This window comes from Manis pentadactyla, chromosome 9 (assembly GCF_030020395.1).
Source record: "Manis pentadactyla isolate mManPen7 chromosome 9, mManPen7.hap1, whole genome shotgun sequence".
In the NCBI taxonomy this organism is placed as follows: Eukaryota; Metazoa; Chordata; class Mammalia; order Pholidota; family Manidae; genus Manis; species Manis pentadactyla.
Window position 1 is genome coordinate 38405948 of NC_080027.1, and position 24737 is coordinate 38430684.

Sequence of the window (24737 nt, forward strand, 5' to 3'; positions counted from 1 at the left end):
AACTCTCTGAACTATCTTGGCAAGTTTTCTTTAAATCTAAATTGTTTGTTTTTTAATAAGCAAGAATATTTAAACTTAAACTTCTTAAAAGATATACAAGTAACCAATAAAGATATGAAAAATGTTCATCACAAAAATACAACTATGAGGTAAAATAAGAAAATACTATGCACCCATTAGAATAACTAAAATTAAAAAGACTGATGTTTTAATGAAATGGACAGACCATTCAAATACCTAAGTTACCAAAGCTCACTCAAGAAGTAGATAACTCCAACAGCCCTACAACTATTAAAGTATTGAATTCCTAGTTCAAAACCCATAAAGAACACTCCAGCCTCAGATGGCTTCACCAGTAAATTCTACCAAACATCTACAAAATAATTCCAATTCTAGATATGTTATATATTCTTCCAGAAAATAGAAGAGGAAATATTTCCCAACTAGCTAGTTACGGTCAACATTGCCGTAACAACAAAACCCGACAGAAATATTACAAGAAAACAAAACTACAGACCAGTACTCTTTCTGAACACAGACACAAAAATACTTTAAAACTGTTTGGCAAATTGCATCTAGTAATATACATAAACAGAGTAATTCATCATAAACAACAGAGGATTTTCCCAGGAATGCAAACGTGTATTAACACTCAAAAATCAATTAATGTTGGCCAACATCAAAAAGACTAGCAACAACAAATGCTGGTGAGGATGCAGAGAAATGGAAACCCTCCTACACTGCTGGTGGGAATGTAAATTAGCTCAACCATTGTGGAAAGCAATATGGAGGTCCCTCAAAAAACTAAAAATAGAAATACCACTTGACCCGGGAATTCCACTCCTAGGAATTTACCCAAGCAATACAAATTCTCAGATTCAAAGAGACATATGCACCCCTATGTTTATCGCAGCACTATTTGCAATAGCCAAGAAATGAAAGCAACCTAAGTATCCATCAGTAGATAAATGGATAAAGAAGATGTGGTACACATACACAATGGAATACTATTCAGTCATAAGAAGAAAACAAATCCTACCATTTGCAACAACATGCATGGAGCTAGAGGGTATTATGCTCAGTGAAATAAGCCAGGTGGAGCAAGACAAATACCTAATGATTTTCCTCATTTGTGGAGTGTGACAACAAAGCAAAACTGAAGGAACAAAACAGCATCAGACTCACAGACTCCAAGAAGGAACTAGGGGTTACCAAAGGAGAGGGGTGGGGAAGGCTGGGAGAAGGGGATTGAGGGGTATTATGATTAGTACACATGGTGTGTGTGTGTGGGGTCACGTGGAAGACAGTGCAGCACAAAGAGGACAAGTAGTGACTTTGTGGCATCTTACTACACTGATGGACAGTGACTGCAATGGGGTATGGGGGGACTTGATAATATGGGTGAATGTAGTAACCACAATGTTTTTCATGTGAAACCTTCATAAGAGTATATATCAATGATACCTTTAAAAAAAAAGATACAGACTTTTTCCCCCGAGGTTTATCTTACAAACACTTTTTCTCAAATAACATATAACCAGAAGTTACAATCGCTATTATAAAATATTATCATCTTTAACATACCTGAGATAAAAATTCCTCTTTACAAAAAAAAAAAATCAATCAATGTATTCTACCATCATAATATAAGAAAAGAAAAAGATCATACAATATCTCAACAGATACAGGAAAGGCATTTGATAAAATCCAAACATAATAACAAAAATTGAAGGTGACAAAAGCAGAAATTTCATAAGAAACATAATTAATTGCCAAAAAACTTTTGTAGGAAACAACAAGATGCCAATCCGTGAAAGTCATCAAGTAAGAAACAAAATTTTTAGAGTTAATTTCTTTTGATCTTAGAAGGTAATCATTTCTTGCAGCATCAAATATGCCCTATGACTCTACTATACTTAGGTTAAAACTAAAATTAATTCTTATACATGGAAAATGTGTGGGTTGGAGTATGATGACCTTAGGCCAGTAAGCAAAGGGAGTGAGAAAAAAGATAATAGTAAATAAAGGTTTCTAATTTGCTACAGGTAAATCTTAAAGTAGGTAAGTAGCAAATATATGGCATTATTCCCTGAAAGGAGAAAAGTAAACCAAATTTCTGTCTCTATTTGTCAAATGATTAAGGGAAAGTTGAATCCTTTCTTCAGGCCTCATTTTCCTGTTCTTTTAAAAAAAATATTACATTAGATTCATTCTTAAATTCAACAAATATTCATTAAGCATCTACTACGTCCCAAACACTTTTCTAGACACTGGAGAAAGCAGTGAGGGAAAAACAAAACCCAAAGAGACAGAAATCTCTCCCCTCACAGAGTTCAGAGAGACAAGTAAAATACATATGTAAAGTACATAACATGTTAAAAGGTAACAATAAATATGGAGGAAAAAACAGGGAAGGGGACAGAATGTACTGTGAGGGTGCGTTTTTAAGTGGGGTTATAAGAAAACTAGATGACTTCTAGGTTCACTTTCAGTTCAAAAATCCAATGATGTTCCTCTATATAGACTAGGCAGCATAAAAATAATACAGTGAACCTCTGAATCTGACCTCTTTTAAACTCATACATTCTATCACCTTGTTCTGTGTGTCACCACTTATATTTTAGAAAAGTAGGATTAAACATACATTTTTCCCTTCTGAGACAAAGCATATGCTGTCATTTAATGAAATAAGTAATTTCCCAGTCTTGCCTTGGGAGAGGAAAAGAAGAAGGAAAAAAAAAAACCCCAACTCTCACAATTTCTCTCCAGACGAAAGTTCTAAAGAGGTGTCATTTTTGTACACTACAGAAAGGATTAAAATTAGCTGTTTTTTCCTCCTCCTCCAATATATTTGTGGTCTGGAATTTGGTCCTTTGAGTCTGAATGACAATAAGAGTTGATTTAACAGCTTCTCCAAAATGCAAGCTTTTCCCACAGGCAAAAAAAGATGACATGACTAAGTATTACTACTACAGTTATTGCAGCTACCAGATTTGGTATGACTGCTGTGTGCCAGGTACAGCACTATGCATTTTACATAGAAGACAGAACTATATGAAACTGCCACTTATATGTCAAAGTCAGCAATTTCATATGAGAAGATACTGCCTATCTATGATAATGTATTCACATAAGCAAATACTTAAAATTTTATTTAGAACTTCATTTGAGGATTTTAAGTTTATTTTAAGTATCATAGTCTACAGCACAAATTTCATCAAAAGCTATCCATAGACATGTGGCTTCACTTTGAGAAAAGCTCAATTTATCAGTTATACACACAATTCTGCTTACAAAGACAGAATCTTCATTCCAAAATTAGTCTTTTTTCCTCTACTAGAAAGACTTTAAAAGCAACCCAAAATTATACTAATATCTTAAACCTGTACATTCAGATTAGAATTTCTGTGTCTTTGGAAAAGCCTCATTAAAAGAATCTTTCCCAAAAGAGCATTGTCCATAAGTGCCTATTATGTTCAATCCAAATAATTTTAAAGTCATCTTTTAAAAGTAGATTAACCTCTAAACTTTATTTATTTTTTCCTCTGGCAGCTATTTTTCATTCACTATACAGTTTGTGTCTAGAGTTCACATCTATAAGACATTAACAAAATAGCTCTTAATTATCTTCTAAGTAATTACATATAATTTAAACTTTCAACTCCCAGAAAAGGGCAGGTACTTTGTATGCCACATTATTAGCAGAGGGGAAAGTCTGTCTCCAACAATTAAATGCCAACATGAGTCTCAGTGAAACATTAAGAGGGGAAAAAAAGGAAAGAAAAACTACCTAAAGTTTTTTGAGAAAGAAAGAAGAAATTAATATAAGAATATGATGATCACATTTAGAAATCAAGGAGTTTAAGCAGGTAAATATATAAAACTTACCAGCTCATTGCTTGTAGATGTGAGTCTTCGTTTTTCTTCAATTTCCTTTCCAATTTTCTGAACAGTTACCTGAGTCTGTTTAATTGCACACTGGGCTCTATGAAGCCTAGAAATAAAAGATGTAGGAAAATTTTAAGTGAGGTAACTATAAACACTCAACACAGAGCCAGAGATATAAATAGAACAAAATGAGGACAAACCTTCCAGGATAAACAGAATTAATAGTGAACTAAAACTGATCATTTCACAATTCTCTAGGATATTTATAGTGAAATAACAGGGATTACAATGTGCTCTAGAAATACTGTTTCTGTACCTTCCTTGCTGCCTCTGATGTATTAAGAGCTAAAAATGAAGAACTCACGGAAGTCTGGAATAGTCCTTGGAAAGTATTCTGGTTGAATACTACCATTTTACACATGTGGAAACTGAGGCCCAGAGAAATAAAGTAGATTGCTAAAGTCACCGGGACAACATTGCTGCTATCAATGCTGAGTATTAGTGATGGGTATCCATTAAGAAAAAATCATTTTTTATGGGCATCCATTAAAACAAAAACAATAATCCCAGGTAAGCAACAGCCACTTTGGAACAAGTAACACCGAAAAAATTAAGAGCTATTTTTATTTTTTGTTTTAATTATGGGCTTGTATTTTTCTTGGTCTCTGTCTTCAAATATAGTTTATACACTTCTTTATTTTTTTTATTTTTTTTTTATTTTTATTGAAGGGTAGTTGACACACAGTATTACATTACATTAGTTTCTGGTGTACAACACAGTGATTCAACATTTATATACATGATAATTCTAGGTACCAACTATCACCATACCAAGTTGTTACAATATTTTGACTATATTCCTTACGCTATACATTACGTCCCGGTTACTTATTTATTTTACAATTGGAAGTGTGTTTATATATATATATATATATATATATATATATATATATACTTCTTATATAAGTACATATTAAAAATGGTCAAATAGTCTTTATATGTAGATGACAAGATTTTCATGTAGAAAATCTATAAATCTACAAAACAACCACTAGAACTAATAAGATCACAGGATATAGGGGGGCCAATATACAAAAATTCAGTTACATTTCCATAAATGAGTCAATAGTGTCATAATCTCAATCCCAATACCAACAGGCCTTTTTCCCCCTTTTTTGGTAGAAATTAAGATGCTGATACTATAATTTAAATAGAAAAACAATGAATCTAAAAGAAATAAGTCAATCTTGAAATCTGTCAGATTTGAAGACTTCCTATTTTATAAAGTTACACAATGAAAACAATAAGGTATTGACATAAGAATTAAAAACTAGATCAATGGAGAAGAAAAAAAGAGTACAGAAGAAGACCTACACATATAATTGATTTTAGACAAAGGAACCCAAACCAAGCAAATTAATGGAGAAAGTTTTTTAAACAAATGGTGCTGGAACACTGAATAAACATAAGGAAAAAAATGAATTTCATTACCTACCTCACAGCATGTACAAAAAATTAATTCAAATAACATAAAAGTTAAAATCATAAAACTTGTAGAAGAAACACAGGAGAAGCTTTTGCTACCTTGGGGTAAGCAAAGATTTCTTAGAAAAGACAAAAAGCACTAACCACAAAATTAAAAATATATAAATTGGACTTTACCAAGATTTAAAATCTCTGGTCATCTAGAAATGCCATTAAGAAAATGTAAAAGCAGTCCACAGACTAGGAGAAAATACTAAGAAAATATTAATATGACTAAGGACTGTGTGTGGAATACATACAGAACTCTCACAAATCACAAATCTGCAACAAAAGGACAACTCAATCAAAATGGGCAAAAAGAGTGAAACACTTCACAGAAAATATAAAAATGTCTGATAAGCTGAGAAAATATGCTCAACATCTAAGTCATTGTGGAAATGGAGATTAAAATCATAATGAGATACCATTTCACACCTGTTCAATGGCTGAAATTAAAATGACAACACCTAATGCTAGCAAGGATGTGGAGCAAATAGAATTTGTCTGTATTGCTGGTAAAAGGGTAAAAGAGTATACTACCATTTTGGCAAACTGTTTCTTATAATATTAAACACACATCTAACTTATGATGCAGTATTTCTACTCTTAAGCATCTACTCAAGAAATATAAAAACATATTCCCACAAGATCTGTGTAAGAATATTCATAGAAAACCCAAATTTCCATTAAACAGAATTAATAAACAAATTGTGGTATACTCCTACAATGAAATGCTACTCAGCAATAAAAAGGAACACAACCCTAGAAACAACAATATGAGTGAATCACAGAAACATTATATTGAGTGAAAAGAGTCAGAAACAAAAAAGAACATACTGTATTAGTTGCCTGTGTTGGGTGGAACTGACTGGTAGATAACAGGAGGAACAAAGGAACTATCTAAGGTGATGGAAATGTTCTTTATCTGGATTGGGGTGAGGGGTGCATGGGTATACAGGGAATTTAAAGTTAAGATTTACACATTTCTCTGTATGTAAATGTTACCTTTTTTTAAATTGGCCAACAATCCTAACCTGAAAGTTATCCGATATATGAGGAGGTTAATTTTATTAGGAATTTAATGGCATCAATACCTCTGTCAACATTATTATTATTATTATTACACTATGCACAGAAAATATTCATGACATATTCTGTAACATTTGGAAATTGCCTGATAGTTACAGAGGATTTCTTAGGTCATCTAAAAGAGAGCAACTCTCATTACAGCTAGTTTGTTCATTAGATCTGCTATCAGCAACTTCTTCAGGACTCCTAAGGAATCCAGTAGAGATTATACTCCATCATGCTATTGCCTTTTGCTCTGGGTATGTATGTGTACATACACTCCATAGTAATACTCTCTTATAAATGTGGCTAAAGAAATTTAAAAGCAAAAGGAAGCCGTTTGTGGTATGGTCCCAGTGTACATCCCCAGCCTCACTTCCTGATATTCCTTACATGTTCAACTCCAGCCATATACTGAACATGGACAATGCTCCAAGCACATCATGCCATTTCTTGCTTCTGTTCCTTTGAGTTAACTATTCTATGTGCCTACAAGTTTTCTCTGAACAGGTGAGTCCACTCATAAGCTCAAGCATAACGTCTTTTTTGAAGGCATTCCCCGACTATTCAAACAGGTAGAGGATTCCTTGCTTTGGAAATCTGAGGCATCATGTACACACCACCACTAACAAAGACCACAGGACCATATTTTACAGTTTAAGTCAACTGTTTATTTCCTTGTGCATTTCCTTACTGGGTCTTTCTGAGAAAGAAAAAAAAATTCTTTTTTTTTCATCTACATTCCCAGTGCTTAGCACATAATGTGGCACAAAGGAGGCACTCATGTTTGCTGGCTGAATGTTGACTAATGCCTGAATATAAAAGCACAATCCCAAGATTTGATTATTTTTTATTGATATCAGTGGAAAAATGAAATATTAATGTGATAGTTTTCTATAATTATAACTTCAAAATATATTCGAAACAAAAATCATAAATAAAAGCAACACAGGTAGGGAAACAAGCAATTTGTACAAAAAATGCTAACAGAATCCTAATGATGAAGGGTATTATCAACCCTGAGCAGAAGTCAAGAAAAGAGCCTGTTACTTTAAAAGGGGGAAAACGCTGCCTCTAAAACTCACTAGTACTATGCAAACAACCTTGTCAAATGGTAAGGACTTTAAAAATAAAAATGATTCATGACCATAATTAATGTATGACTTCAGCTATTTGGCTCTCACTCCCCCAGACGCGTTCTGATCTTACCTTAGGGGCTTAAAACACACAGACAGAGTCACATTTCCTCCAATCTTCAGTGTTACCCAAATAGACTTACAGAGCCCCTGCTACATCAAGGCAGAGCTAACAACATCCCCCTTTCAAGCGCAACAGGAGAATAGAAGTTTGAAGTGTTTTTGGCTTTTAAACATAGTATGGGGCATCCTGATTCCCCTGGTGGTAAAGGACTGACAGGAAAAGGAACAACTGCTTTGCCTCCAAACAGCCAGTTTTACAGGAATGTGTCTTTATTTCTGAAAATATGAAATATTTTAAAGAAAGAAACATGTATCATCTAGTCATCTGGGTGACTGGCCAACACCAATACTAATACTCCCAAGCTGAAATAAAATTCATCATCAATGGTGCTGATAAGTATCCCACTTACAGCAAATAGATGAAAACTTAATATGATTGGAGGTAACAGTAAAATTGAAACTGAGCTAAAAATGACACTTTGCAGTTAGATCTTGTGAATGTAAAGATACACTAGATAAAAAGTATTATGTTGAAAAAACATTAATAAATACTGAGACAATACCAATCAGGTATTAATAATCTCAGTAAAGGAAAAGTTAGGAGACAATTTTTGTCTACCTAGTGTTGCTCATTTACATCTGAAATGCTGTATTTAATTTTAAGATGAAGAGTGACAAATTAGAACACCTAGAAAGGTGGTGAAATATGGCTCCCTATGGCTTGTGCGGGGAGAGAAAACAGAGAAGAAATATAGGAAAAGACATGAGTCTACTGAGAGAAACAGATACCTCATCATTAATGGTTTTGTATTCCACATGAAGAAGCTTAGATTTTCATTCTGAAGGTATTAGGAAACCATTAAAAGTTTTGAGCAGAAAAAGATTTAGTTATATTTGCACTCTAGAAAGACCTTTCTTCCTGTAGTAAGTAAGGTGAATGGGACACAGAGAAACAAGTCTGTAAACAGGAAGGCTAGCGTGTGGTTATTGCAACAGTCGAGAAAAAGTTTAGGAATTGTCCTAAATTAAAATAGTAATAGGCAGGATGGACAAAGAATGATGCCTGAAAACAAATTATGAGCATCAACAATGCAAGACATCACTAGATCATATAGACATTTAAAGTGAATTAAAGGGAAATTATGAATATCATGCCAATAAATTTGACAACTTAAATGAAATAATTGAATTGCTTAAAAATCACATTTTCAATACAAAAGAGAAACTCTGTATAGCCATTATCAGTTAAAGAAACTGAATATGTGATTTAAAACTTCACATAGAAACCTATAGGTTCAGATGGCTTCACTGGTGCAATACTAGTCTTAAGAAACATCTTTAAAGAGGGAAAACATTTTGATTTGTTTTATGAAGCCAGTACCAAAACATTAATAGAACATTAGCAAATCAAATCTAGCAATGTATGAAAAGGACAATACATCTTGATCAAATGGGTTTACCTGAGGAATACAAAGTTGGAACATTTGAAAAACAACCATGACAGAATAGAGAAAAGTAAAAAAGATGCAAAAAAAGACTTGATAAATTTAATACCCAGTAATGATTAAAAACAGGAAAACCTCAACAAACTAAGGAAAAAGGAGAGCTTCCCTCAATATGATAAAGGATTTATATTTTAAAAATCTATAGCTAATATTATACTTAAGATCAGAAACAATGAAAAATGTCTATTTTCACCACTCTACTGAATATACATATAAAACTTGAGGTCTAAACCATTGTAATAAGGCAATAAGAAGTCATAAATACAGGAGAAGTAAAAATATCTATTCACAGATGCTATGACTACATACAGAAGTCCAAAAACTCTATAGTCAAACTAAATAAATTTAGCATAATTGTAAGATTCCAGATAAATATACAAAAAATCAATTGTTATTTTTACATATAATATCAACAAACAACTAGGTAAATCCAATGAAAGATGTGAAAGACCTATATACTGAAAACTATAAAACATTGCTGATAGAAATTTAAAAACACTTAAGCAAATAGAGACATATACCATTTCATTGATTGGGAGACTCAGTATTGTTAAGAAGTCAAGTCTCCAATAAATTTATGAAGTCAAAGTAATCCCAACCAAAACCTTAGCTGTCTTTTTAATTTTAATTGACAAGTGACTCTAAAGTTGATATAGAAATACAAAATTCCTAGATTAGCCAAGAAAACGTTGAAAAAGAACAAAGTTGGAGGGCTAACACTACCAGATTTTATAACTTATAAAGCTTCAGTTTATAAAGCACATAAGGCTAAATAGATCGATGAAATAGAATTCAGATCATAGGCCAAATCATATATATTCAATTTTTTTGATTAAGGAAAGAAAAGTTTTGTCAACAAATGACACTGAAATAACTGGATATTGATATGGGTGAAAAAAATGAACCTTAATGCCTACCTTATATCATACTCAAAAATTAATTTGAGATGGATCAAAGACCTTAATGTAAGTAAAAGCTAAAACTATAAAGTTTCTAGAAAACTAGTAAGGAAATACATTCTTGAACTTGGATTAGGCAAATATTTCCTAAACAGAATACAAAATGCACTATCCATAAAATAAACATCTGACAAAAGACTTTTATCCATAATGTACAAGAATTCCTACAAATTAACAAAAATACAAACAGCCCAATAAATAAAAATGGGGAAAATATTTGCACATTTTGCAAATAGTAAGAACAGCCAACAAGCACATGAAATGGTACTCAATATCATTAGTCATCGTAAGATTAAAAGTTAAAGTCAAATTAATATACCAATACAAGTCTACTATAGTGACTAGAGTTTACAAAACTGACAATACCAAATTATAGGAAGGAGCAAAGCAAATGAAATTTCCAAACATTGCTAGTGGGACTGTAAAACTGTATAACTACTTTGGAAAACTGATTGGCAATTTCTAATAAATTAAATATACACCTCTCATATGAGCGCATAGCTGCACTCTTCAGCATAATAAGAGAAACGAAAGCATGTGACCACAAAAGACTTTTGTAAGGATGTTCCTAGCAGCTTTATTCATAACAGCCAAACAGTAGAAACAACTCAAATGTCTATCAAGATAATTCATAAGCAAATTGTGGTGTGTTCATAGAAATACCACTCAGCAATAAAGACAAACTACTGATCTATACAATCACATGGATATATTTCAAAAATGTTATGTTGAACAAAAGCCAGAAGACAAAAGAGGATACTATACTATATGATGCCATTTACAAGAAGCTCTAGAAGAGGAAAAGCTAATAAATGAGAAGGCAGAATGAGAAGTGTTGGACTCTGCCAGGGGTGGGAGTAAGGAGGAAGAATGACTGGCAAAGGAGTATGAGGGGGCTTTCTGGATAATGAAAGACATTCTATGTCTGGACTGAATGATGACAGCATGAGTGTGCATATTTGTCAAAACTTATCAAACTGTACGCTCAGATTCTCTGCGTTTTATTGTGTATAAATTATACTGTAAAAGAAAAAGGAAAAAACGATACCTGGTATATGGCTTAGGAAAACCAGGAAAATGGTGATGTCATTTATTACGATGGGAAACACAGGATGAGCAGTTTGAGAAGAAAGCGCTACTTTCAGTTTGAGGCGCCTGTGCAATATCCAAGCGGAGGTGTTCAATATGAGTTGAATATAAGGAACTCAAGCTTAGGAGACAGATCTTGGCTGGAGACAAAAATGTGGCAATCATTAGCACACAGATGGTTATTAACATTATGAAAGTGAGTGAGATCATTCTGGAAGACTGTGAAAATGAAAGAGAACAGAGCCTAGAACAGAATCCTGAGGAACATCAATATTTAAGGGATTAAAAAAAGAAATGAAAAGCTGCAAAAAATTCTGAACCATAATATCGAGAGAAGTAGAAGAGTTGGTGTTACACATTCAAAGGAACAAAATTTCTCAGGGAAGGAATGAACACTGCTGTAAAATTAAGCAACCTAAGGCCTAGACAGTATCTACAGATTCACCAACAAGGACTTGATTAAAGCCACTTCAAATCTGTTCAACTTTCTCCAACCCTATGCCATCATCAACTTTCATCTAACCAAAAGCCTCCTGACTGGTTTCTCCGCTTCAACTCTTACTCTTCTTAATTCCACTCTCCACATCACACCACAGGTAACCTTGCTCATCATTTGGTCACTACTAATTGCAGCTTAATTGCCCAAACAGTGTCCAGAATGTCTGCCTTTGAGTTATATCCACAATCAGTTACCACCTCCACCACTACATATGTTACAACATGTCAACAATCTTCCTAGTGAAAGAAGGGAAACAAAATATAAAGACTAAAGACTTTATCCCAACCAGCAACAAATGCCAGTACTCCAGGCTTCTATCTTCATAGGCTAACAAAGATAAGTAAGTTCCTTATTTATACTGCCATTACAGAGGCTTTATAGAAGTCCAGTATTAAGTTCCCTTAGAGACAACTAGAAATATCACAACTACAAACTTACAACATAAAAGATTAGTGCTGTCTAATGCAGCTATACCTAACCACTCTACCTTTCTTTATCTCTATAGATGAAATTGTTTTAGATAGTCTAGGAGCTCTAATAGTTAGTGTTCGTCTATACAGTTCCTTTCGTTGTGTAATGTATCTAAAGGGAGTTAACATACATATATATATTTCTGGGAATGTTTATAACAACTTCTGTTGATGATAAGATTTTTCTGGGGACTGAAAAGGCTGTCACCTATAATTTTTTCCACACTAAACACAATTCTGAGTATTTGTTTTTATAATTCAAGTCAAATAAATCTAGACACCATGATAGTTATGAAATCACCACAGTGCTTCAGAACTGTTAACTAACAGCAGTATCAAATTACAGTATTGCTTGCCTTTCCCCTCACTCTCCTTTCTCATGTTTAGTCACCTAAATCTGTTGATTCTTCTTTACCCATGCTCTCATCTCCATCGCTTCCTTTTCACCATAAGCACCACTGTAAGTACCTCAGTTCAGCATTAATAAAAGGCTTTCCTTTTTCTAATCTCTGCCCTCTTCAATCTACTTGGAATACTGCCGTCAAAATAATCTTCCAAAAACACACATTTCGATTGTGTCCTCCAGAAAATCAGAACACTGAAATGGGATTCAGGAGACCTTTCAAGTCTACAGGCAAATCAGAGCTCTTTATACAAAAAGCCAGGGCCATATGTTCAAATTAAATTCTAAAAATTCTATGATTCAAAACATTCCATGACTATTTACATATAGATTAAAACTCAATTGTTTTAGCCTAGAAGTTTAAAGTCCAATATAATCTAGTTCAGGTATAGTAATATTAATATTTATTAAAACCCTGGGGGTCTAACAGAGTGTCTGGCATATAGTATATCTTCATATTTTTTAAAATCACTGAAGGAATAAATATTTATTTAGTGCATACTGTGTGCTAGGCACTAGGCTAAAAACCTGAAATGCAGTAGTTCATTGAATTTTCATAACAACCCATAGACTTGGTACATTATCATTCCCATTCACATGTGAGAAAACTCAAGGTAGTATGCAGCAGAATCAGGATTCAATCCCAGGTTATTCTAACTCTGAAGCCCATGGTCTTCACTGCTACCTATCTTCTATCCATAAAACCATCATTTCTAAGCTAACATTGCCACCATCTCCCCCAACAAACTTCAACATCAGTCATACCTTAAATGTTCATAGATTTTTAGTTTACAAAGTGCTTTTTTCTCACACACATTATTTAGATTGAACCTTCCAAATACATGGGTCCCAGTTTAGTGCTCCTACCACAGTGACAGGTTGCCATGTACTTTTCCCTTCCATTATTTTACAGTTCTGCTCACAATATACCCCATATTGGATCCAAATCTGCCATTGTTTTCTATTTCGCTATCTTTGTGGTCAGCCGAATTCAAAAATCTCTTCCCCCACTCCCCCAAATAATCCTATCCCCTGGTGTATGTGCCCTGTATAATCTGTGAGTTGACAGGACTGGTGAATATATAGGATATTACTCCTGTGATTATGTTATTATATAAGGTAAAGGTGTTTGGGGGCTATAAATTGAGGATATAATTAAAGGTGTAAATCACATGACTGAGTTATAATATGACGCTACAGACTAAACTGTGTCCCTCCTAAAATTTCTATGTTGAAGCCCAAACTCCCAATGTGACAGTATGTGGATATAGGACTTTTAGGAAGTAAATGAGGCTAACAATGAAGTCATAAGGGTGGGGTCCTAATCTGACGGGATCCTTAACCTTAACAAAAGAGTTAGAAATATCTATATACCCCTTACCCTTTTCCCCATGACCTTCCCCTCCCCTTCCCCCTGCCTCCCAACACATTGAAAAAAAGTCATGTGAAGACACAACAAGAAGGCAGCCATCTGCAAGGCAGGAAGAGAGTTCTCACCAAAAATTAAGCAATGTTTGATCTGAAGCACTTTGATCTGAAGACTTCTATCCTTCAGAACTGTGAGAAAGTACATTTCTTTGGTCTGAGCCACACAGTCTATTGTATTTTGTTATGGCAGCCTAAAATGGCTAATACAATGGATAAGTCTGACCTAATCAATAAGCCCCTAAAAGTGACTAGACCAGAACCAGGAAAAAAAGACGGTGGAGTAGGAAGGCAGAGTAGAAACCTCCTCCCACACACACACCAAGGACGCAACTACAGCAAATACAACTAACCCTGAAAACAACCTGAGGACTGCAGAACAGACTACCAACACCTGGTGAAGAACATACAGAGAAGGGGCAGGCAGAGGGCAGCCCCACCCACAACAATCCCAGCAGAAGCACTGCTGCTCGGCTCACAAAGGGCAGGCTGGGGAGAGTTACCACTCGCCAGCAGACTGAGATTGGCCACTACTGGCAGACAGGCAGAAAGGCAGCCCCACCCGTAGCCCTCTAACAGCAACTGGGGCTCCACTGCACAGGAGAACCAGGGAGGGGCCAGGAAGTGTAGCAGGTCTATCTAATATAAGGGAAGAAACACAGAATCCCTGTCAAAATGAGGAGGCAGAGGAATATGTTCCAAACAAAAGTGCAGGTTAAGACACTATTCTGTAGGGATAAGAGGGCTAAGTGAAATGGAGGTCAATCTTCTTGATAAAGATTTCAAAGTAACATTCATAAATATGCTCACTGATCTGGGGAAAAGTATTAATGATCTCCAGGAGGAGTTCAACAAAGATATAGAAGAGTTGAAAAAGAGCCCCTCAGAGCTGAAGTGAAATCTACAATGGAGGGAATAAATAATAGATCACTCCAAGTAGAGGAGACAATCCATGAAATGGAAATTGGAGAACAGGAAAACAATGAAGCTGAAGAACATAAAGAAAAAAGAATCTCTAGAAACGAGGACACTAAAAGAGCTGTGTGACAACTCCAAATTAAACAATATTTGCATAATAGGGGTCCCAGGAAGAGAGGGGGACAAAGGGATAAAAAGTCTCTTTTAAGAAATAATTGCTGAAAAATTTCCCAATCTGGGGAAGGAACCAGGCACTCAGGTCCTGGAAGCACAGGGAGCCCCTAAAAAAAGGAACTGCAGGAAGACAACACCAAAACAAATAATAATTAAAATGACAAAAATTAAAGATAAGGAGACAATACTGAAAGTAGCCAGAAAGAGAAAAAAGATTACTTATAAGGGAAACCCCATCAGGTTATCAACAGATTTCTCAGCAGGAACTTTACAGGCCAGAAGGGAGTGGTATGAAATATTTAATGTATTGAAACAAAAGGACCTTCTACCAAGAATCCTCTACCCAGCAAGGTTATCATTCAAAACTGAAGGGGTGATTAAAAAGTTCTCAGATGAATGAAGGCTAAAGGAATTCACCACTACTAAATCAGGATTAAAGGATATGTTAAAGGGACTTCTGTAGATGGAAATGTTCTTAAGTCTAAATAGTTTTTGCCAGTGAAAATATATCCACAGTAAAGTTAGTATACCAATTAATTACCAAGCAAGTATGAAATTAAAATAAAATAAAAGTAGTAAAACCAACTACACACAAAAATCAGTCAAGGGATACACAAAAAATGCAGATTATGACATCTAATACATAAAGTATGGAGGAGGAAGAAGAATAAAAAAGTACTTTTAGACTATTTTGAAATAGAACAATCATCAACTTAATATAAGCTGCTATATATTTAGGAAACTATTCATGAACCTTATGTCACCACAAATCTAAAGCCTAAAACAGATACACAAAACATTTTTTTAAAAAAATCTAATCATAACAGAAAAAAAAACCATCAAATAACAAAAGAGAAGAGTATAAGAGAGGGACTACAAAAAACAACCAGGGACAATTAATGAAATGGCAATAAGTACATACCTATCAATAATTGCCTTAAATGTAAATGGAGTGAATGCACCAATCAAAATGATACAGAGTGGCAGAATGGATAAACAAACAAGACCCATCTACATGCTGCCTACAAAAGACTCATTTCAGACCTAAAGACATACAAAAACTGGAAGTAAAGGGATGGATAAAGATATTTCATGCAAATTATAGGGATATAAAGCAGGTATAGCAATATTTGTATCAGACAAATTAGATTTCAAAACAAAGAAAGTAACAAGAGACAAAGAAGGACATTACAAAATGACAAAGAGATCAGTCCAACAAGAGGATATAACCATTATAAATAAATATGCACCCAACACAGGAACACACAAATATGTAAAACAAATACAAACCAAACTAAAAGGGGAAATAGCAACATAATCATATAGGGGCATTTTAATACCCCACTTACTTCAATGGACTGATCAACCACATAGAAAATAAGTAAGAAATTAGAGATCCTGAATGAAGCATTAGACCAGATGGACTTAACAGATATTCACAAAACATTCCACCCAAAAGCAATAGGATACACATTTTCCACAAGTGTACATAGAACATTCTCCAGAATAGATCATACATCAGGCCACAAAAAGAGCCTCAATAAACTCAAAAAGACTGAAACTGTATCAAGCAACTTCTCAGGCCACAAGGGTATGAAACTTGAAATAAATTACAGAAAAACAAAAAAGCCCACAAACACATGGAGGCCAAACAACATGCTTCTAAATAATCAATGGATCAATGAACAAATCAAAACAGAAATCAAGCATACATGGAGACAAATGAAAATAAAAATACAACAGTCCAAAATTTGTGGGATGCCGTAAAAGCGGTTCTAAGAAGGAAATACACAGCAATACAAGCCTACCTCAAGAAACAGGAACAATCCCAAATAAACAGTCAAAACTCACAATTAAAGTGTCTATCAATAGATGAATGGATAAAGAAGATGTGGCATATATACAAAATGGAATATTATTTAGCCATATAAAAGAAAGAAATCCTAACATTTGTGGCAATGTGAATGGACCTAGAAGGATATAAGCCAGGCAGAGAAAGGCAAGTACCATATGACTTCACTTATTTGTGGAATCTCAAAACAAAATGAACAAAACAGCAGTAGACTCATAGACACTGAGAAGTGACTGGTGGCTACCATGGGGTAGGGGTTGGGATAGGTATGTAGGGAGGATGAGGGGATGGATAAAAGAGCACAAAAATCTCAATCATAATATAAGCTTATCATGGGGACAGTAGTTCAGCATGGAGAATATAGCCAATGATTCTGTAACATCTTACTATGGTGACAGAGAATAACTATACTAGTTGGGGTGAGGATTTAATAATATGGGTAACTGTTGAACCATGGTGTTGTATACTTGAAACCAATATAAGATTGTATATTAACTATAGTTCAATTACTAGCAAAAAAAAAAGTGACTAGACCTTCCTGAAGGAGACTTGAAGCATGAGAGGGCTTATGGAGTGGGCTGTGTCACAAGGAATTGCGGGTGGTCTTCATGGAGCTAAGAGTGGGCCCCAGATGACAACCAGGAAAAGAACAGGAACCTCAGTCAAATAACCACAAGGAAATAAACTCTGTCAACACCCACATGAGATTCATAAGGACCCTGAGCTCTAGAAAGAGCATAGCACAGATGATACCATGATTTCAGCCAGTGAAACCATGAACAGAGAACCTGTCAGCTTTGCCCAAACTTCTGACCTAAAGAAACCACATTACCCAAGTATTGTTTTAAACCACTAAACTTATGGTTTAGAGGTTTAGAAAACTAATACTGCCTTCCAATCCAAATCTTGACTACTCTTTTTTCAAAGCCAGTTTAATATTATCCCTTCATGATTTCATTTATATGGTAAATTATCACATTAGTCAAGATAACACCTGCACTTTATAAACCGTTAGCCTAATCCTTTATTTAATAATAGTGAACACATTCTTAAATTTTTTAATTCAACCTGATCACTGAGCACTTGCCAAGTTGCTAATACTGAGTCTGGCATTGAGAAAAAAGACATTGGAGACAGTCTGTGCTCTCCAGAAACATACAATTTATTTCCATATTCATGCAACAAACACTTGTTAAGTGCCTAAATGTAGCCTATGCCCTGTGTTAAGTAACTGAAATACAGAGATCAGAAATATACATCTTATATTTATAATGCTCAAACTTTGTGTAGAAATGGGTATATAAACAATATTAATAGTGTGATACATTCTATAACAGAGGTACACATAGAGTAATAGCTACGCATAAAGGAGGAGCATCTCTTTAGGGGTAAGGTTGAGTAGAAGCAAAGGTCTTCTGGAAAGAACTAAAAACTTTGATGATATTAAATGAAAAAGATCTGGGTAAAAAAGGAGAAAGATATTCCAGACAAAAAATGCAAGTACAAAAACAGAAAAGGTAGCACAGCATTTTCAAGAACTGCACAGTCATATGGGAGGGGATGGCAAGAGACGAGGTCATAAAGGCAGGCAGAGGTCAGTCAGATTATGAAGACCTGGTATATCAGGCTAATGAGTTTTATTCCCAAGGCAATGGAACAAGTTTTCATCTGGGAGACTTGACCAGCCACTCGGGTGCAATGAAAAGACCAGGGTACTTCATAGCACAAAACAGATCCACAAATGCCTTTGGTAGAGGAAGAACTAAAGTAAAAGCTCAGGAATAATTAACAGTTAATATTTGGTAAGGCTACTCCCTTATCTGAATTATGGTCCTCTTCCAAAGAATGGCTACTGGGAGCATGGCTCTATCTTGAGTTTGTATCATGCTATTAATCATATGCTTAGCGCCATTCTCTTCTCTCCAGCATTGGATTCCATACTCCTTGAAAACCTAGACCTACATCTTATTAGTGTTTGTGCTCCTCAGTTTCCCTGTAGTATCTGGTATAGTATCTGTAGTATCAATATGTATTACCTCCCTCCCTTCCCTCAGGACTACGGAAGGGCCCATCTCACTCCTTCTCTTAAGCCCTTAGACCCTCATTAAATAACAGATGACTATTTTAAGATTTCTTCTGATTGCTTTTCTTCTTTTGAAGTATTTGTTAACTGATAAACATAGATTTTCTTGTAAGTGTATCCAGCACAGAAAAACTCCTGGAAAACCACCTTGAGAACATTTTTTAAAGCCTGCAAATCACATAACATTAAAGTACAAATTTCTGACTGTCAAAATCCCTCTTAAAGGTTGATTTTTTATAAAGGAACATGGCAATTCAGATATGTCTGCCTGGAACACAGCAGAGAAGGTCTATCATTTCTCATTCTAGTACTACATGTCTATCAACATAGCCTAACTTTTTCTGGAAGTCACTTTCCAGTGTTTATTAACACTGACTTACTATTGGCTAAAGATTCTACATCTTTTTTTAAACTCAGGCTGTGCCCATATGTCAAGCCTTCCTTTTCTCACACAGCTAGTTTTGGAACTCAAGTATAAGGCTACATCCTTATCCCAATTAAATTTCATCTTAAAATTTACAATGGGCTAACTATATATTCTATCTTTTCAGTACCTGGAAATCTTATATACTGATTCTGTTATACAAAGTAATCACCATCTCTCTAAGTTCCACATTATCTTCCTAGGTTTTAAAGTTTTGTATTAAGTTTTGTGTAACTTTATTCAAATAGTTAGATTGTGATATCCTAAAACAGAAGAACTCTGTCCCCCTTGTTCACAATTATATCCCCAGCATACTGCAGTTTCCAACATACAGTAATGAACATTTGGTGAGTAAATAACTGAATGAATTTACATGCTGAACAAGACTAGATCAAAAGCCTATGCCATGCCATTAGAAACTTCACTCAAGGTTGACAGTAAGTCATTAAGCAATTAAAAATTTTCCTATCTTTCCTGTCATCTAAGTTTATACCTCTTCATCTTGCTCCCAAAGGCTAGCATTACATAGCTCGTCAAACACCTTACCAGAGGAGTTATCTGGATCTACAAATCCAATCACTCTTTCAAAATGGTCTTTAGTCTGAGATAACTTGTTCTTGGGAAAGACTAAAGGGGAACAGACTTAAGTTACAATTTGCAGGTAGGTACGACTCTGACAACTGTATTCAAGAGAACAGCTATTAGGGCATTGTGGAAATAGCTTTTTCAAAGTCATTAAAGAAGCAGAGAGTGCATTGTTCAGAACAGGAAGTAGTTGTGTGCTAAAAGACAAAGGGTGCATGAGAGCAATGTCATGAGGGGCAGTTTGGGAAGGTTGTGATAAGAGCCAAGTTACAGTGCACTCTAAATGCCTGAGAAATCTTTTGCATTTCCATAGCACCTATAGCAGTCTTGGACAAATGGGATCCACTCAAATGCTTGTTGATGGTTTTACTAAATATGATAGCTTCTCAAAAGACCAGAAATCTATCATAAAGCCTGCTTCTATGTTCCTCTCTAGACCACCATGTGTGTAGTTGAGAAAAACACACAGTCTCATGGTAATGGCATCAAATTAAGACAGAACACTATTGCTACTTATGAAATTAACATACTCTCACGGAAAAGTAAATGGTAGCATCATGGATGGGAAAGTGCTATTGAGAGGCAGGCTGTGTGATGGCATGTGATAATGAGTGTGTCAAATCGAACCAAGATGTGCCCTCAAAAACTAACAACACTGATGAAGCAACAGTTAGAGAACAATAACCAACTCTTCAGATTTCCAACTTACATCTCGAATAACGCATTTCAAGCAAGAAGTATATTTGGCATAAGAGCAGGTTAAATTATTCCCAGATTTTTTCATAATACCATCCATGTGCTAAAATGCAAGTTAAATTTAAAATACATTCATTGTACAATAAACATACTTGAGGAAGTACACATAAAAGGACTTCAGAATTAGAAATAACAAAGACAAACTATGATATGGGCATGATTTTAAAAATTAAAAGGAATGCTGTAAACAACTTTATGCCAATAACTAAAAATCCCAGGAAAAGCATATGATTTTCTAAAAAACTGCAAATTACCAAGCTGTCTCAACAAGTTGAAAGCCTGAATAGATCAATAACCAGCAAGAAATTAGAAAACCAACCAAGAGCAATACCTTGGGGGGTTGTAGGCCCTGATGGTTTTATAGGTGAGAACTACCACATACATCTAAATTATATAAATTGTCTCAAATCATGGGAAAGTATAGAGAGCTTCTTAATTCAATTTAGGCTAGTGTAACCCTACCAGCTTTGATTTGGATAACAACAGCACACAAAAAAGTAAAACTATATGCCTGCCTCACTTATAAAGAATTGAAAAATACTACATAAAATATAACAACTCTAATCCAGTGCAGTATTACAAAATACATCATAAGCAAGCAAAACTTATCCCAGGATTATACAGATGGTTCAACATTATTAAGGCTGTGTAATCACTACATTAATACAACAAAGGAAAAAAACTAGACTGTACCTGAGAGAAATCCTCATTTATACTAGACATAGAAAGTTTCTTATTTGATATAAGGAATCTGTAAGAAAACTGTAACATATAAACAATGGTTAATTGTCAGAATATCAAGGATGCCCTCTGTGGCAAACTGAGGTTTCAGTAATGGCCACACAAGTATCTCCCATCCTACATGGCCTTCTACAATGTGGCCTTAGTATTTTCCCACCGAGAGGTGGAATGCATTTCTCTACCCCTTGAATCTGGGCAGGCCCTTTTACTACTTTGACAAATAGAGTACAGCAGAAGTGACCCTGTGTTAGTTGTAGGCATAGTCTTACTGGCCTGCAAACTTCTGCTTCTTTTCTCTGAACAGTGTCTCTGGGGGAAAACCAGCCTCCACGTAAGAAATCCAACTACCCTGAGAATGCCATGTGAGGAAGCCCAACCTGGACATGTGGAGAAGCTGCTTGGAGAAAAAGAAAGAAATGACTAGCCAGCCTCCACTGTTCCAGCCATCCCAGCTGAGGCTCCAAACATGTCAGTGAAGAAGCAGCCATATGTCCAACCCATTAGAATCTTCAGGTGACTCCAGTGACAGCTGCCATCTGATTGCAACTAGTTAAAAGACCCCCAAAGAAAAACACGCAGCTGAACTCAAGTCATCCCACAGAACTGTGAGAATCTGAGGATAATAAACCATTGTTTTAAACTATTAGGTTTTGGGATGATTTAGTGTGTTAACAATAGAATACTCACTGTGGAGGACCTAGCCAATGTAATAAGGTGTAAGAAACAAGAGGTATACATTTAGAAAATAAGATATAAGACAGTCACCATTTGCAAATGATATTATTATCTACCTAACATACTCAAGAGAGTTAATTAAAAACTATTAGAATGAAAGACTTCAGTAAAGTTACCTGATATAAGATCAGCATGAATAATCCAGAATGCCTTTAATTTCAAGAGTCTTTCCATTAACTGTGTATGATACACTGAATAGACTAATTATCTCAGTTGGTGAAACTATGGTACCAGTGCAGTATAAATACAATACCATTACAACAAATGACTTTGCTCCGGCTTATAGCCATAGATTGTATCTTTAACCTTGGTTAACCAGCTTATTAATTTGAATCTTTGATCACAAGAAGATGGGACAAGAGGAATGTATTTGAACTAGCATATATTCATTACAAAAATACTGTTTAAATCTCATCACTCTCAGACCTCATTAAAAATAATCCACCGTCTCCATACAGCCTATCCCACCAAATCAACATTTCTCAATGTGAATTCCACTCTTTCCTACATGCTGTATAATTTCAAGATGCTCCTTCTATCCCAGTATAATTTTCCTACTATATTTACCTCCTCCTCTATCCTTACTGTATGCTCTTATACCTCTCTCTACAGATCCTCAAAATTCTTCTAATCCAAAAGCTTTATTTATTTCTTCCCTCAAGATTTTCAGGGAAATCACAGTGGCTTCTTCTTGTTCTAAATCTGTTTTATTGGTCACAAAATAAGGATACTAAGTATCTTTTATGTTATTTTATTCATAAGCATATGTACCACATTTTGTTTGTCTTGCCACTAATTTTCCCATGTCCTCAACTTTATTCAATGGGATAGACAGGAAGCCTCGTCTTCTCTCATGTCCTCTCCCCTGTTGTGTCTAACAAATGGCCGTATATTTAGCAAGTGTTTAAAATATACTTGATGGTTTTTTAAAATCAATTTTAAAATTGTAATTTAAATAATATTCTTAAACTAACTGGCTTTCATAAGAACAGCATTTTAAAAAATTACTAAGCTTGGTTAAATCTTTTCTTAAAATTTAAGTATAATCAATACAACATTATATTAGTTTCAGATAGATAACATAGTTATTTGATATTTGTAAGTACTGCAAAATGATCACCACAATAGCCCAATTAACATCCATCACCAAAGTTAGAAAATATATTTTATTCTTGTTGAAAACTTTAAAAATCCACTCTCCTAGCTACTTTCAAATATGCAATACAGTATTATTAACTATAGTCACTTACTAAATGTTAACAGAAACTAGTGGCGTTGAGCCAGAAAGAAAAAACACAGGGATTTGGAAATTCTGGAAAGAGATTCTCCCTACATGCGGCTGTTGCGTTGACACCCCAAGGAGAAGCCACCGACAGCACATGTCTAACCAAGAGGCACAAGCTTCCACGAAGGAGTTGAGGACAAGAAAGGAAAATACAATCTTTTTAATTTTTAAAAAAGTTTTAATTGAAGTATAGCTGACATACAATATTGTATTAGTTTCAGATGTACAACATAGTGATTCAACAATTACATATATTATGAACTGCTCACCATGATAAGTGTAGTTATCATTTGTAACCACACAAAGTTATTACCGTATTACTGATCACATTCCCTATACTGTATTTTTCAACCCTATGACTTACTTATTTTATAACTTTAACTTTGTACCTCCTAACCCCCTTCACCTATTTTGCCATGTCCCCACACCTCTTTCTTCTTATTTTAGAGGTCTTTTAATTCAATGCTCTCATTTTAAATATGAAAATGGAACTCCAGTTAGCTTGAGCAATTTGCCCAGTCCCAAAGCTATGCCAGTCAGAAAACTGGGATGAAAGCCCAAGATTTCTAACTTCCAAATCACTTCTCCTTCCTCTACATGACACTGCCCTACTGCCCTTTCTGTCATGTTTGCATGCTACATTTATGCTTATGGCCTTGTTACACACTTGTAACACAAATGGCCTTGTTACTGGTATTAGAAAGTAAAAGAGTTGCTCCTAGAATTGAAACATTCTCATGGAATCTCCTATTGCCAATACATGTGATAAACTTTGCTCACATTTGGTTTTTAGTATATTTCAGAATGAGTTAAACAAATTTCTCCATTTGGCCTACTATTGAAGAAAATGAGCAAACACAGAATTTCTTCTAGATTGGCAGCTTTGTTGCAATTTTAACTGTACTCAAATCAAAATTACTGCAGTGTCTCCAAAGACATGTTCCTACCAGCATACTACTACTTACAACTCCTGAAGTCTGTTCCAAAAACATAAACCAACCCAACTCTGCTTTTTCCTCCCTTTTCATCCCATTGGACCTCCAGGTTTTTACCATGCTCACATACTTGCAAATGTCTCACAAGTCTTCTAGTAATTGATAAGCAAAAACCAATCTGAAAAGGGTGAGACTTTATAGTCTCAAAGTCTTTATACTA

The 24737-nt window shown here is 34.8% G+C and overlaps 1 protein-coding gene across 4 annotated transcripts in view; it reads right to left on the reverse strand.

The window, feature by feature from the left end:
• Window positions 1–24737, reverse strand: part of UVRAG (UV radiation resistance associated) — a 328856-nt gene that overhangs the window by 166752 nt on the left and 137367 nt on the right. For all 4 annotated transcript variants that reach the window (XM_057507207.1, XM_057507206.1, XM_036895386.2 and 1 more), the window contains one exon: window positions 3889–3994. In XM_057507207.1, coding sequence (XP_057363190.1) covers window positions 3889–3994 — 106 coding nt within the window. The remainder of the gene's footprint in view (window positions 1–3888; window positions 3995–24737) is intronic.